This window comes from Triplophysa rosa, linkage group LG17 (assembly GCF_024868665.1).
Source record: "Triplophysa rosa linkage group LG17, Trosa_1v2, whole genome shotgun sequence".
Lineage (NCBI taxonomy): Eukaryota > Metazoa > Chordata > Actinopteri > Cypriniformes > Nemacheilidae > Triplophysa > Triplophysa rosa.
This window is the reverse complement of record NC_079906.1, coordinates 3,114,148-3,130,983: the sequence shown is the minus strand read 5'-3', so window position 1 is coordinate 3,130,983 and position 16,836 is coordinate 3,114,148. Positions and strand designations below refer to the sequence as shown.

The 16,836-nt window shown below is 35.4% G+C and overlaps 1 protein-coding gene across 2 annotated transcripts in view; it reads left to right on the top strand.

Moving 5' to 3' along the window:
• Nucleotides 1–16,836, top strand: part of ntrk2a (neurotrophic tyrosine kinase, receptor, type 2a) — a 38,253-nt gene that overhangs the window by 6,390 nt on the left and 15,027 nt on the right. The window contains exons 7-12 of one of the 2 annotated variants that reach the window (XM_057356669.1): nucleotides 811–943; nucleotides 1,975–2,274; nucleotides 2,388–2,414; nucleotides 2,830–2,841; nucleotides 2,926–2,963; nucleotides 3,567–3,666. In XM_057356669.1, the coding sequence (XP_057212652.1) occupies nucleotides 811–943; nucleotides 1,975–2,274; nucleotides 2,388–2,414; nucleotides 2,830–2,841; nucleotides 2,926–2,963; nucleotides 3,567–3,666 (610 nt within the window). The remainder of the gene's footprint in view (nucleotides 1–810; nucleotides 944–1,974; nucleotides 2,275–2,387; nucleotides 2,415–2,829; nucleotides 2,842–2,925; nucleotides 2,964–3,566; nucleotides 3,667–16,836) is intronic. The other variant, XM_057356670.1, reaches the window with a different exon arrangement.

Below are 16,836 nucleotides of genomic sequence, written 5' to 3'. Positions count from 1 at the left end.
GCGGAGTTAGACGAAAGACACTGGAGAGAATGCATATTATTGTCAAAAGGACAATATGATGTTTCTCTCCACACATAACCAAAGACTTTGTCATGGCTCTGCTACAGGACCAAGAAAAACATGACTAAATGAAGCAGAGCCATGACATAAATCAATACAGTTTAGATTTACCTATAATTCATTGCATTGTCTGAAAATGCTTACTGTCATAATTTTAACAACTATAACTATTTTTTCTGACGTAACCAAACCAAAGCCATATAGGCAGGGAAAATAACTGTAAACATTATTATCATAGCCCACCTTTAAATCCAGTCAAATCCTGGGAGATAAATTCAAGTGCTGGCACGCATTTGTTCACATTGAACATTCTATTTCACTCAGAAATTAATCATATCATCAGAGCCGATGGCCTTGGTGGCAGTGCTTTGACAATGTGCCGCAGTTGCACTTCTGGTCACCCAAGTTCGAGTCCTTTCCTGATCCCATACCCCTCTCTCTTACTTCGTCTCCTGTCCTACTCCTACTGTTCTGTGCAATTAAAGGCAAAAAGGCCAATAATAACAATTTAAAAAAAAAGAAATTAATCATATTATGGAAGTAAAATGTGTTTCAATACAGTTTCTTCTTGTTTTAAGTCAATAGTGTGAGATTTGCTTTAGATTTTGCGTGATAACATCACATGTAATTTCTTTGCGGTTCTTGGAACACATGAAATAGAAATTTTGTTTTTAAAACACTGATTTGTGGAGCAGGACAGGACACTTGAAATAGAAATGAAATTGATGTTGTTGTAACACACACCCTCAGCTCAAACGCTCGGGTCAGATGTCAGAGCTGAAGCTCCTGGATGTCTCTTTCCTGGACAATGGATGCAAAATAGCCTGCACATCTGATAACATGGTGGGAGAGTCTGAGGCCTCTCTGCATCTGGACATACTGTGTAAGTTTTCATACTTTGTTGGAATATGAACCGTCTATTTTCTTTGCTTTATGTGAACTGTTTGCTTAAAACTGCTTGTCACACTATACATTTCATCAGTAGGTCTGTTCCCTGCGAATCAAACTCACAACCTCTTTGCGCTTCTAACACAATGCTCTAGCCACAGGAGCATATTGTCACCTTAGAATTATAAGGTTCTATCTGACATTTTTGTCAAATTTAAGTTATTCACATATTCTTGTTCTGTGACAACTTTTTTACACTATGTGATGTTTTTTTTCTTTAGGTTGTGTACATTTTGGGACTTTTTTTTGAAAAACTAAAACGTACTATCTAGTCAAAGTCTAACTTGGTTCATAGGTTATATTTATGAGTTAATCAACACTTTTAATGCACACAATATGACCAAAAATGATCAGCTTTCTTTGATCCCTATTCTTGATTTCTTTTCTTTCAAATTAAATCCTAAAATGTCCTAAATTTTACAGTATTAAGCCTTTAGGTCAAATAGTCAACAATTTTATTGATTGGGTCTTAATTACAACAATAAACATGAGCATGGTATTTCAGACATACTTCTATTTAGAGAGAAAGACATTGTCCCACTTTCTGTGGAATAAAGTCTATGTATACCTAAAATTAACGTCCAAACTAGACAAAATATTTAGCACTGCCTTTTATGCTTTACTTGACAAAAAGTTATACATCCTAAAATATAAAATGAATGTCATAGAAAGCATTAAATGTAACTTTTTTATACAACACTTATTTAATGTTTTAAAACAAATTAAGTAAACTGTTTGTGGTGCTTGAAATGTTTTGCTTTAATTAATGTTTTCCAAGATAAAACCTTACTAAGCGATTATTTAGAATTGGAAGGTTCTTTGTGTATTTGACCTGTTCCAAAAATCTTTACCTTATTGCCTACATAACCATACTTTCAATGCCACCATAAATATTTTAGGATACTAATGCTTGTGTTTTTTTATCTTTGATTTGTCTGCTGATCTGTGCCTGATTTGGGATGGCAGTTCCTCCTGTAATTAGAAAGCTGATGGATGCTATCTCAGACCACCACTGGTGCATTCCCTTCAGTGTGTCGGGCAACCCAGAGCCGAAACTTAGCTGGTTGTTAAATGGTCAACCAGTGGACGAGGGACGCTTCATTCGAACCATGATCCACGATTACTCAGAAGGCGAATACCATGGTTGCTTACAGCTGGACAGCCCAACGCACATCAACAATGGACAATACACACTGCTGGCTAGTAATGTGTACGGAGAGGACAGCAAGGACATTTTTGCTCATTTCATGCATGAGCCGTGGAATGGTGAGTTGACGTTGAAATAATAAAATCAAAATGAATATGCTTTTACTATGATGTAATAGTAAAAGAAAATAATATCTGAAAAGATTCCTAATTTTTCTTTTTATGTTAATCAGAATCGGTTACTGATCCAGTGTATTACGGTAAGCTTCTTTATAAGCATGCGCACAATTAAAGCCGAAGTGTGTAATTTTTTAAAATATTGAAATTCTTTTTTTCTGTCACAGCATACTGCGCTGAGTCATTTATAACTAAGCTATTTGTAGGTTGGTCTTCCAAAGTGTAAAATACCCTGGCTCCATGACACTGTCAAAACATTGATTTGTACATTTAAGCATCCTGACCAGTCCAAGTGCACAACAAATTGTGTGATTTGGGGGAAGAACTACTGTACATTTGAGTTTTTAGAAAAACTGTTTAAAAATAATTCTTTTTGCAAGTCTTTTAGGTAAAAATGACACACTTCTGCTTTAACCAATTGAATTGCAGATATTTACATTGATTGGTAATGCTGCTTGATTCTAAAGTTTTTCTTCTGTTTTTGTCTTTCTCGTTGAGATCCCACAACAGGTATGAACAAAAGCACATATATTATAGATGACAGATTTGTAATTTGATAAATGTATATCTAAATGTTTATTCTATTGTGTACAGATGACACTCCTCTTGGACAACCTAAGGATAAAGTTGCTGTGAGTGAAACTGAATTATTCCAGTCATGAATGCCGATGAGCCAAACAGCATTTTATTAGTTTTACATTTATAAAAAGTAACGGCTACTAGCCAACCTGTTTACCTACATCAGCTGCTGTGTATACAGTATAGTCTCATGCAGTTGTGGAAATGGCCATGATTCATCACAAACTTTATATTCATAAACCAGATGAAAATCTTGAATATTTATGCATGAAACTTGCATAGCGTTTGGAGGCTATTACTGTACATGGATAAAACATGGAAATCCTTTACATTTCAAACTTGAAATTCACTTGCTGGACACAGACAAATGTCCTTTCACTGTATTTGAAATGTAGCATGGCCACACGTACCCTATTGTGTGTAACTTCGTAACAGGGCATCAGTCAGTTAATCTGTAAAACATCTTTGCGCAGTTTGCCTGTGACCACAAGATGAACAACCAGATTGTATTTTATGATGTGTATTATAGACAATTCTTACTTTTTGAATGAGGTTCTTTATATGTTTATGGAGGCTCAGGATGCAGACTTCAGTTTTTCAAGATGAAACGTTGAAAGCAGTAACTGGCATTTAAAAGCGTTCCATTCTGCTCATAGGTGTATGTGGTCGTGGGAATCGCTGCGGTCACATTCACAGGCTTCATCTTGATGCTTGTCATTCTGAAGTTTGGACGCAACTCAAAATTTGGAATCAAAGGTAAGCGGCTCTCAGTTTCTTGCGCAGCTCTCCCAAGCTTTCATTAAGGACTGTAGCTCTGGGCGAATGTATTGTGCCGACAGAATGAGTGGGGTTTTTTTGTAAAGTTGAAAAAAGAATGCTAAAGGAAAGCTGTGCTTTGTCTGTTTCAAGAACTCTACTAATTACTAACATGCACCTAATCTATTATAAACCTCGTTTCTCGTATAGATGGGTACGTTAAAAGGGAGACCATTGTGTTAAAGTTAGCACAAATTTACAAAAATTCTTTGTTTGAGAAGAGATTTTTAAGCATTTATTTTGCTTGTTTATTAGACATTTTTAGATTTTCAGAAAATTGAGTGGTGCTTACATGTACCAACTCAGCACCATGATAGTAGGGTGTTTTTGATCGTTTGTTCTGGCATTGCTTTTGCATAGGCGTACAGAGTGGTTTTAGAACATTGTTACGCAGTTTCTAGGGTGTTCAGGGTGGTTACAAGGTTACTTGCTGACCCAAGAGCCCATGTCCAAGTCTTTAATCAGATGCTAAGAAAAGTCATAACACGCCACATGATTTGAGGTATTATTCATAGCACAAGCAATGTGTCATGAGTTATTTGCCAATGTGTAATACTTCGGGTTAGGGATTTGTTTCTGAGTTATGTATATTCTGTAATATATAATATACAGCCTCGAAAAAATTAAGAGAGGATTCCAAATTTTCATTTCAAATCAGCATTTCTAGATTGTGGTCATTCCAGTCCACTGTGTGTTAAATTTCAACAAAATCAAACATCAGGAGTGACATAAAATCATCCAACAGCAATGTGAAAGCCTGACAGCATGGCAAGACGCATGAAAACTGCGATAAAAACCCAGGTTTCCAGATAAACCTTTTTTTTATTACTTTTCCTTAATACATGTACAAAGATTACTGTTGTATTGCTTAAAAGTGAATATGAACTTGTTTTCTTTGCAAAATTTGAAGTCTGAAAAATACAGAACATCTTTTCTGTTATTTTGAACTGTTTCTCCAGTTTTCATTTTCTGCAAATAAATGCAAATAGAAACAATATTTTTATTTGAAATTTGGTAGAGATATTGTTCCTAGTTCACAAAATGAAACCAACATGAACATTTTACCAAAACAAATACCTATAAATAGTTAATTCAGAAAAACTGAAATGGTGTTTTGAAATGGTCTCTTAATTTTTTCAGCGGCTGTATATTCTTGCCTTAGCAAGCAGGCAACACTTACTAATAAAACTCAGAAACAGATCTCTTAGTTGATGCATGTAATAAAAGGTAGTATTTAGTCTGGCCTTCGTTTAATGTGTAAGAGTATGTTTGTGTTTGTTCTGGTTTATGACAGCTTGATAGTCAGTTGGTCTCTGAGTGGGAGCGTGTGATTGTTTTTGTGGTTTCTCTGAGAGGAAGTGTCGAGTTAGATGTCCTAAGGGGCTTATTTTCGCACGGTGGTCTTGGGTGTATGTGTGTGTGCTTATGCAAATGGCTTCTTGGTTTTCCGGAAGGACAAACTGAACAATTATTTACATATGTGAATGCTTAATAGTGAATTTTAATATTGTTATGGGTCTAATGTGTTTCACTTTAGCGTTTTATTATCTATTTGGTATCTTACAAACATACCGTTGCTTCTTTGTTGCATTATTCTAATGTAATAACATTTTAGTATTATTAGGACTATGAGCAAAACGTTTCATTGAAAAACTATCATTAATTATTTGTAGCTAGTATAATGCCCCATGTTTCTTTTACTACAGCATGCAGTTAGACAAAACATTTACTGACCCTTGTAAGCCCAGCTTGACATGAGAATCGAGAGTTCGAATGCAAGAAAATCTTACCTTTTGTGCCTTGATATTTCTTAAAAAAACATGTTAAAAAAGCATAAAATTCCCTAAATCTTTTGTTATTTTATGTTCTAATGAAACCCAGGTTTTTAACGTGGTCTCAGACTTTTGTGCCCCACTGTAAACACACATACACAAAAGCAGGGACTCACTAAAGTGTGGAGAAAAGCAGACCTGCACATTTAGGAGAGGAAGTGGATGTGGAATGGAAGTAGGTGAAATTGTAGCCCTCAGGTCCAGGAAGTGTGGGTGTCTGCAGAGATGCAGCGCTCCATTTGTATTAGACTGAGTAAGAGCAAGAGAGTCAGCAACCTTGTGCTTATCAATGATTCAAAGGGCAGGTTTCGGTTTTCTTTGGTTTGGACGAATAAAAAAATCAATAAATCTCCTCAAGGTCAGAAGTATCATTGCTCCTAGACTTGTGGCCTTTGGTTAACATGCTAAAGGTGCATCTCACCAGTCTCCCCTCTTCCCAGCCTTTGTTCCCACAAGTCGCTGCATAGTCAAAAAGGTTTTTATGAGAAAACTTTGGGTTTTAAACAACATTAAATTACCATAGTAGAGTATTAGGACTTCTCTAAATTATAAAAAAACATGTTACAGTAATGCCTATAACTATAATGTCTAGGGGAAAGACATGCACTGTTATTATATAAATACATTCAGCTTCAGTATTATGGCCACAAAAAAAATAAATTTCAAAATTTCAATTCCAGTTTCAGCTTCTATCATGTAAAGCTGATACATAGTAAATAAAAACTTCCAGACAATATATTGTATACAAGGACACCAGAAAGAGTCTACATCTGTACACCTACTAAAAAATGTAAAATCCTCTTTTTTAATTTTAAACGAGATACAAAACTACAGGCTCCACATTTCTACATTGCATTGAACTCCCTGAAATGTTTTGTTTATTGATAGTAGATTACTGTAAACATTTTTTTTAAAGCTGATTGACAAGTCAAAGTTGTTTCTGTAGAAGGCAACAGCATGCCTGAAATGCTTTCAACAGAGCATTACATGTTTTGGACCTGGAACATTCCTTTAGAAAAACAAGAGGTTATTTAAAACAACTATTAAATCTGTGAAAAAGTAGAGGACATTACAGTGTTTTGGTTAATGGATGTAAACAGAAATTCACTTGTTTTACACAATATTATGTTTTCAAATGCACATTTTTTTACTTAGATTTTGTAATTGATACTATCTTCCTACTATAAAGCAGGAAAGGTTATTGGTCAATAAAGATTGTACTGTCCATGTTGAGTGGATCTGCGGTGACCAGAAAAAAATGAGTTGGCATGGCAGCCCAATATATCTTAAATAACAATGATCAAATTACTCGAAAGCAAAGTCCATACTGTTGTTTTGGACGACATCCATCAGCTTTTCCTTTTCTCCATAGTGTTTTCCCAAAAGTAGGTCCCAAAGAAAGTGGAACTCGTCATAAAGTTAGCGAAAACAAAGCCTATCCTGATTTGTAGGGATGCACCGAAACGAAAATTCTTGGCCGAAGCCGAACATGATGTGAAACACTTGGCCGAAGGCCGAATAATACCGAACACCGAACATGGTTTTTTGCATTTCTTCTATTTATTAAGCTATTTTTTTCACTATTGCACAAACTGAATCAAAATGTGCTTTTTATAATTTGTCTTGCTTTTCAATAAAATACAATACAACTTAATATAAAATTGAGCAAAACAAAGTAAATTCAAACAAAAAATTGAGCCCTCTCCCTTCATGAATAGCCTATATTAATTAGGCCTATAACTGACTGCTAAAAGAATGTAATGTAAGTTACTCTGTACCCCTACAACAAAACAGTTCATTAAAAAAACGTTTTATGTTTCACTAAAACCAACAGAAAGAGCTCTGATTGAACCTGCAGTCTGAAAACTATCATTACCAAACGCCAGCTTCCATCAGCCATTGACAGTGTACTCTGCTCTTACAGTCTGTGTGTGTGTGTGCGCGTGCGTGCATGTGTGTGTGAGTTAGAGGGGTGGATGTTGCCTTCCCACAACATTGACTGTTGCCGTAGTTACAAGCGTCATAGTTACTCGGTTCCATAGATGAATCATTCTCTCAATGAATCACCAACAGCTGAGATCACACACACACACACACACACACACACACTGCAGAACATCCTATACACACAAAAATGCACACCTATACAGTTATATTTTATATCTGCTGGCATGTTGAAGAGACTGTTGATTAAAGCCTGACACATTGGGGCGGTTTCCCAGACAGGGATTATCTTAAACCAGGACTAGGCCTCAGTTAAATTAGGTTATTTAGATTGTTATAAAACATTTAAAAAAATTACTGTGTGCATCTTGAGACAAAACAATTGTGCTGATATATTTTAGGGTATGTCAGTGTAAGTTGTTTTTGATCACGACTAGGTTTAAAGGTGGGGTAACAAGCTATTTCATGCATTCTGACTTCTTTACACTGTTAAACATGCAGGCTTCTCATGCTCAACATGGTCAACTTGTCAAAAAACGAGTGGGATGTATGTATTGTGTGCTCGTGCTTTAGTACTGCTCACTGCACTGCACGCCTTCAGAAGGGTCGACTGTTTTCGGAAATAATCGTACAGCTGTATCGGTCTTTTATAAATGTGATCAAAGTAAATACATTCGAAGATATGAAGTACACCACACTACTCTATAGGTACTCAAGATTAATATGATATTGGCAGAAACTGCGTGTGTTACCTCTGCTTTAGGCACTGTCCGGGAAACCGCCCCTAGACTTTTAAGATACCAGAGTCAGTGTTCCATAAGGCCAAAGTTTATTTTGCTGTAACATTAACCATTATTTGCTTCATAATAAGAATACCTTTACTATCTTCTTTCTTGTTGATTAGGTGCTATTCTTTGCGCACTACAAAAACTATAAATTGATAAAACATGACAAAAACGTAAGGTATCGTAAGTGCTTACAATTAAAATTGATGCATAAAATTAAAGTAATGTAACTTTGTCACTTTAAAGAATCAAATACATAATTCATCCCAAAAAAGAAAGGCGTTCATAATTTTAAAAAAAAAATTGTTGGCGTTTTTCCTTTATTTGTATAGAACAGTGAGAGGAAGTGAAGTGGGAGAGAGAAGGTGTTGGTTCAGGAAAGGACCACGAGACGGGAATTGAGCCCGGGTCGCCCGAAGTGCAACCGCGCTAATAAAAGTATTTTTTTTTTAGTGGAAGGAAGAAAACCATGCTGGTTTTAAACAACATGAGGGTAAATTTGAATTTCTGGGTAAACTATTCATCATCATGTCCTTGTTCAAGCTGGCTTGATCAAACAGGTTTGAAATATCAGTGGATATCAGTTTTTGGAAATACTAATGACTAGGGCTGCTCAGTTATAATTATAATCACGATTATTTCGCCCAATGTTGACAACACGATTATTTTTATGGTTATTTGACATGATTACTCAATAAATAGATAAATTATTCATATATATCTTGTAAACTTAACACTGGATTCAACTTAATAACAAATAAAAAATATATGTAAAACAGGTCAAATAAAGCATGAAAGCATACATTCAAATGAATAATATAAAGATAATCAAAAGAAAGAGACAATGGGGCACAATCATTGTTTTACTTCGATTATTTTGTTTTCGTTATTGTTGGAATCCAAAATGAATGTTAAAAATTGATTATGATTAATTCACACATGTCATCCGTCTCTTTCTATGAAGCCGTTAAGAGGCAGTTCTATAGTAAAGGCTGGCCGACAGTTTTAAACAAATGAGTATCGTCCACTGCAGTAACTGACGAGAGACGGATGACTCCACTGACTGGTAGTTGCTCCGAAAGTCGCTCATCATTTGCAAAAAGTTCCCAAATTTGTCCTTTTTGTTCCTTTTGTCAAGTCACTCTTCCCCCATTGAAATTAGTGGGATGATGTTGCTTGTAGTGTGAACTGGGCATTATATGTGTGGTGCTGCTGAAAAACGTAACATAGGGCTCGACGGTATACCTTTATTTAATGAAGTTACAAGTTTGATTAAATTTGGTAGTGTATTGGTAGATATACAATTGAGATAAAATTGCAATTAATTGTGTTTAGTTTGCCACCATCTACCGCATTATTGTTACAGTATAGTTGATGAGAAGTTTTGATTTATACCGTCTTACTAAAGCACTAAAGGCTAACTCCAGAATAACACTTTTCTATTTCTCTGCTAAAAACTGACTGACTAAAAATTGCTTCTGGCTTTTGTACGCCGTTAACATTGTAGAAAAATCATTAACCCTATTATTTGTCTTTTTTGTTAGCTTTGTATTAATTTGTTTATTATTAAATACATAATTTTTTCTCTGTTCTGTTGTAGTGTGCTTTTTATTGTTTGATTTATATTAATGTTGTGATTTGTTTTGCATGTTTTGTTGTGTTCTGATTTGTCTTTTATAGGTTTTGTTTTTATTTCACAATGTTCCTGTCGAGGTCGTAGCAAGATAACAATGACTGTGGTCACATCAGACTGAACTGGACCAAGAATTTTGTGGAATATTTTGGGAGAGCAGAGAGGTTTATGGCTGACCTCACCTGCAACTTGTCCAGCCATCTAGAAAATTGTACAGTAGCTGATATTGGACAGATGTTATTTGGTTGTTGCTGGAGAATGGTTCTTGTAGCCCCTCCCCTTAGTCTAACCCAGTGTACCGAGGGAAATAGTGACCTGGTCACATACTTTTGCTGAGTGGATAAATGGGTGAATCCATCAGTGGCTTTGGGAGTTACCAGAATCTGTGTCAGTGGGCAGCGCAGTCCTCAATGTTTTAAGAGAGGAGAAATTGCTCCCAAACCAAGTCGCTCATAAATGAATAATGCTAGATGGGCCCTTTTTCACCCTGTTCACACATTTAATGACCAGATAGCAAACTGACAGCTAAACCATAAAGGTGTGGACACAAAAAGCGCAGACACCCATGCATATGTGCAAAACAAGACACATCAAATTCTATGTCTTATATGAAAGTATAATTTATATTATATATACCGGAAGCATACTTATACCATACTATTACAAGCAGATAATTATTTTACTGTTAGTTAACTATCACTTTTATTCTCTTTTACACATGCACACACATTTTACATTTTCAAGCCGATTAAAGCCTCTTGTTTTGTTGTTGGGATGCACACTGTAACCTATTTTATATCGGCTGCAACTCAAGTTGTTTTCCATTTAACTTCAGGCAAGAAATTGGACAGCCAATGAAATAAAAGATATCTTCAACATTAAATCTAAATTGACCCTGTTCCTATATTTCTGGTTTTACCGTAAGTAATTCTTCAGCGCACTTTATTCCAAAGAGAAGAGTTGTTGTTCTTCTCATTAAAATGCATTAACTCTAAAACAACTATCCTTTTTAGTTGACTTTTCCAAGCACTGTTATTTTTCAGCTCCTGAAAACACCAAATAGAGACTACATTTTGTGATGCAATTTATGATGTATAAAATTCAAGATGCACCAACATATTTCTAGTTGAATACCTGATTCCCTGTCACATAACAGAAGTAAAATGGGTTGTAAATGCTGTTACATGTTGACTGAAAGAAACCATTCACATTTACATTTTGTGTTATTGTTTTATTACTACTGTCCATGTACAAATATTGTATATTTTGTTTTATAAGTGCAGAAAAATCTACTTTAGACATCAGAGACTTACTAACTTAACTGGATATGTACAGCCGACTTCATATGTATTCCTAAAATGATTTAATCTGTTTGATGGTCTCTGTTTAAATTACTGTCTGTTGTTTATGTTGACTGGTTAGGTTTTGATTTTGTTTTAATAATAGGAAAGATTATAGATTATAATAACCCCGGACTCAACAGGGATGGAAAATATGATTTATTGTTTTTGCTTCAGAAAAAAAATGGAAATAACATTTTTAAATGTCCTGTTTATCAAGATCTCTTGCAAACAAACAAGAGACAGTGCTGCATTTAATAAAATGCATTACTTTAAATAACACAGTGCTGTTTTCTTGTCTCTAGACACCATCAGTTTAGTCGGAAAACAGTAACACTGCTTAACACACAGAAAAACAATCCGTCTCAAGTCCCAGAGTGGAGGTGGAAGAATTTCCTCTCTCCCCCACCCTAACCCCCCCCACCCCCCACTATTACTTATTCTGTCTCACACAAATATGACCAGATTTTAAAAGGAATACTGCAGTTTGATATAGCAGACATGGAAGCACAGAAGCAGCATCAGGCTTAAACACAGAATCTGTAAAGTAAATATAGCATTCTCATAGCACTAAGGGGAATTTTCAGTGATGACCATGTGTGACCATGTGTAAGAAAAGGTTCAAATTTCGGCAAACCGACAGCACTACACGCGCGCATTGTTAAGTGCCTCTGTGATCATGCCTCTAGTAAACAAAAGTTCACTTTGCTTTTTGTCATATTTGTTGATGTACCTTGAAACGGATAGCCTGAAATGCTTCTCCTTTTTGGTTGTCGACATACAGCGAAGTGTTTGAATAATCAGACTCACGTTGTTGATCGTAATCCAATGTGCATCCTGAAGCAAAACGCTATTGTTCCCTATGGCACCGGATGTAACAAAGCTGGCAGAGATTTTAGCGGAAGGACGTCATCGCTCAGTGTGCATATACCCAATTGAGATATTAGTTTTTTCTTTTCAAAGAGAAAAAAATATTTTCTGACTGAGCTCTAAAACACCTAGCAACTGCATAGCAACATGCTAAGAAATATTCAGAATCCCTTAGCAACCACATAGCTTTTTTTCTTTTAAGCAAGCACCACTCATATTTCCCTAGAAAAATCCAAGCCAGAAAAATGTAATTGACATGAGTAATTATTTTAGGCTTGTGTCTACAGATAATTGTATAATGTGTTGTATCGTGTAGAGAAACCCTCTGGGCAACGCCCCGGCCACTCCCAGCATACTGCGCTGTTTTGATTGTCGCTGTCCACTCGATTTACAACATCTGTTCTCATATGTTGTAAATCGTATTTACAACATATTGTAAATACATTTATCCTTAAAGGCCATAGTCCGTCCTGTGACCCCACTCTCCTTATGGAAAATATTTTCTTTTTTCTAGGCCGAAAGTATTCAATGGGTTTCATGTTGATACAAAGGGTTTCATCCAAATCTCTCAACTCCCTAAACTCTGGGCGGAGACTGAACACAAACCCCAAAACATTCTACAACCTAACTTTTCACCTTTGGGCTACATGTGTTTACCTTCTAAGCGTTAAACATGCTGAGTGACATGATCCAGGCAATGCTCTGCTAGCTGAACAATTCCTTAAGAAAGACAAAATACTGTCGCTTTAAAAAGCTTTGCTGAAAGATTCAAGTCTAGCATTCATGTTATTTTATGTTTGGTCAGAAGAGATTGTTTATGATTTTTGCAAAGTTTGCTTTGAGAACGCCCTGTCCATCTGTGTTTTGATTGGACATATTAGTTCAAGGCAAAATGCTCATAAGGGAATTCTGGGCTGTATCCTGAATAGCACTGAATACCCTAATGACCATATAGCTTTATAAAAATGTGCAGTATACAAAAGCGCACTAAGAAATCCAATAATGCAATTCTCTTGATCTTGAATTTGCATTGAGAGGAATGAAACATAAGTAATCAGTTGTGATCCTCAATATCTTTTACTTGACTCATTAATATAACTGCCAAAAGTTACCAATGTATGTAAATGTATTACAATTGAAAATTATATGTCTACACTGTAAAAAGAAATTACCAGTACATTTTCTTTTACTTTACAGACATTTCCGTTAATGCTAAAATGCTTTTAATGCAGTGCAAAATGTAAAATACAGGTAGGCTAAAACAACTAAAATGAATAGGGAAAATTCCTTCATATTAATACAGTATATTGTGCCCTATTTCTACGGTTTTTGTTTACAGTGTCTATTAAAACTGGTTATTTAAATGAACAGTGTGATTATGTGACAAGAAATGATCATTGTTTAATGTTCTACTTTTTTAAGAGGTAAGCAGTATTACCGTATATGTGCAGTCTGTTCTTAGCAGTAGGCTATTCTGTTCCAGTTCATTTATTTTATAGGGATTTAAGAATCTGACCAGCAAAAATGCGAATGCAACCTGAGCTGGTAAGGAGTGTGTATTCTATTGTTACATGAACTTCCTGTCACCTTGGGGTCTCCAGAAGGAATAGCGACAAGCATTTTACTGTCATACGAGAGGGTGAGAGCGTTTTCGTCTTTAAAAATAGCATCAGACATTAAAACAGAGAAAAATAATCAATCTCAGTTATTTTTGGGAATATGATATTTTCCTCTACGTGCGCTGGCCTGACTTTTTGAGAGCGCTCCCACTCAGTATTGCTGTGTAACCGAAATCCAATCCTGAAAACAATCTGCCTGCTGCTTTCCTCCCTCATTGCTCTTTCCTTCCCACCCCTCATCCATCCATCCGTTCATCTATCCGTCCATCTATCCATCTCTTCTCGTTAACTCCTTTGATCGATCGATCACTTCCTCTCTGCTTGCAAAAAGAAAAACAGAGTTTAAGAGTGTGCATTGGCTGGGTTTTCTTACAGGATACACATACAGATCCTTAATGAGCTCAAGAGCACTTGATTCTGACTTAGTGTCTGTGTTTATTGGCTTCTACTGAATGTGTATCTGAACAGAAAAACCTCATTCAACATAGTTGAAACAATCCAGGATAACTGGCCGCCGGTGACCTGCTGCTTATTGCATTTTTGGAGGCTACAGTGATATAGAATTCATTTCCAAAATTTGAGTTTTGTAGCATTTAGTCTGTCTTTTATATCTAAAACCATATGTGTTAATTTACAAAGTTAACTTTAACCATATATATTTTACATATTTAACATATTCCGGCAGATGGGGTGCCAGAAAATGTTTTTGTTAAAGGGATAGTTCACCCAAAAATGAAAATTCTGTCATCATTTACTCACATTCAGATTATTTCAAACCTGCATACATTGCTTTATTCTGTTGAACACAAAGAAAGATAATTGTAAGAATGTTAGCAATTTTCAGTTCTGGGACATCATCCACTACCATAGTAGAAAACAAATATATATATATATATATTGTTCTGTTGAACACAAAATAAGATATTTTGAAGAATTTATTAATTTATACAGGTATGAAATTACATGAGGGTGAGTAAATGACAGAATTTTCATTTTTGGGTAAACTATCCCTTTAAGTAAATTTTTATACAACTGACTAGTACATTTTAGGTCATTTCTATAATTCCACATTTTTTGCAGAATTTCAGAAATATCAAACCGTAAAATTATTTTTTTAAGTGCATGTACATCCATTCACTTGTTATCTCCCAATTATCCCCTGAGGGGTGATCAGGGAACCAGACATAAATCAGAGGGGCAATTTTGCAGTAGTACTATTTATTATCCCACTTATTAGAAGGCTTCTTTGCCACATGAACAAATAATTGGAAATACATTTTGAAAATTTGGTCTCCAGTTAAATATTTTGTTGAAAGAGACGGTGGAGTGATATATAATAACAGCACTGGTCAGGATGACTAGTCTCGTGTAGCCAGACCTTCATAGTTTTTCAGTTTTGCCACTTTGAATGGACAAAGACTGCCCTTGAAGACATAACTGACAGGTAAAGCAACTATTCACGTTTTGTTCTATTTAGGTGCGTGGAAATGTCCCCACAGTAACAGACCGTTGTGCATTCGTGTACATGTCAAAAGTTAAACCTACATCCTAGAGATTTTAGACTTTGAATTGAGGAGGGCATTAGTGATGCTTATTTGATAGTAATTTGCCGATTGACTTGCAAGTACCAAATCAAAGTTTGTCAGTGTGTCTGCGGGTGAAATATCTTTGATACTGTATATGGTATATCCACCCACAATTTCCTGTTTAAAATAATTTAAAAAACACACTCATTGAACCATTACACTTGATAATAATGTGTAATAAAGTACATACTGTATTTCATATTAGGCCAAATAAGACTTATAACTGTGTGCTTAAAGGCTGATATTAATACTGTATGTTTAAACAGAATGGTTGTGAATTTAGTTTGAACCAAGCTTGTAAATCACAGCGTGTCATGTATCTTGTGAGTCCTTCAAAATTAAATTATCAGCGAGAATCAATATTACAGCTTGAGAGTCGCCCTGCCTCAGGCTCATATGCTGTAATGGCAGGACCCCTGGTCACTTGGTCACTTCTGATTGTCTCTTCTTTCATCTGCTTGCTCTCATTGTCTAGCCCTCTTCACTCTGACCATACTGCCGTCTGTGACCCCTGTCTCTTAACTCTATTTGTAATGATTTTAGGGAGTGAATATAGAAAAACAAGTATTTAAACTTAAGGTCAATCAATCAAATGCGGGTTTTGCCTATGTATGTATAAATGTATAAATCATATTTAAAAGTAAAAATCATTTTAAAGCAAAAAGGTATTTTTAGGTTGTTCATTTTCCTTTTCAGCATTGTTATTATCAGCGATGCATAGAAAAGCGACGATATTGAAAATACCTAACTGCCTTATTGTTTTTATTAAACATAGCCACTTCTTATCAAAACTTTGTTTTAGTAGACGAAAAGCAATATACAATATATTCTGCTACAATATATAATTTATCCTTTACAGACCAGTGGACCCCCTACCCAGACTCTCAGCCAACAAGACCCCTAGTATACCCATTTTATACCCCCTTAAAAAAGCTCAAACTTCTTTGGTTGAAAAAACTTTCATTAAGAAATTTAAATGGCAGTACATTTTTTTTATTCTTTTTTTAATTCTGTTTAATATATTCAGACACCCATGTAGAACCATCATATATAACACATCAAACATCCACAGTGCACAACTTTCAGTAATCTTTACAGTTGCTCCATTAATACAGCTGAGTATCTTCTGCAGCTTTAGATGATGCCATAATTGCCATAAATACGTCAAATTGTTCATTATTTTCAGACACTTTTCTAATGGGGTACCGGTAACAAGATGCTTAGTTTTCTAGTAAATGCTCTGATCTGCCATGTGCCATCAGATGGGTCATCACAACATGGTGGGGCTTCAATTTCCTGTTTTATTCTCTCAGATGTCATTAATGCACCTCAGCCAAAGCCACGTTCAACACAACACTGGTGATCTCAGCAAACCTAGAATGCTGTATGTCTTGTCAGTTTTGTCACTAATAGTTGAATCTGTAATGTTCTGTATTGTACACTGTAAAAAAATTCTGTAAAAAAACGAATAAAGTAATGGCAGAAAATTACCAGTACATTT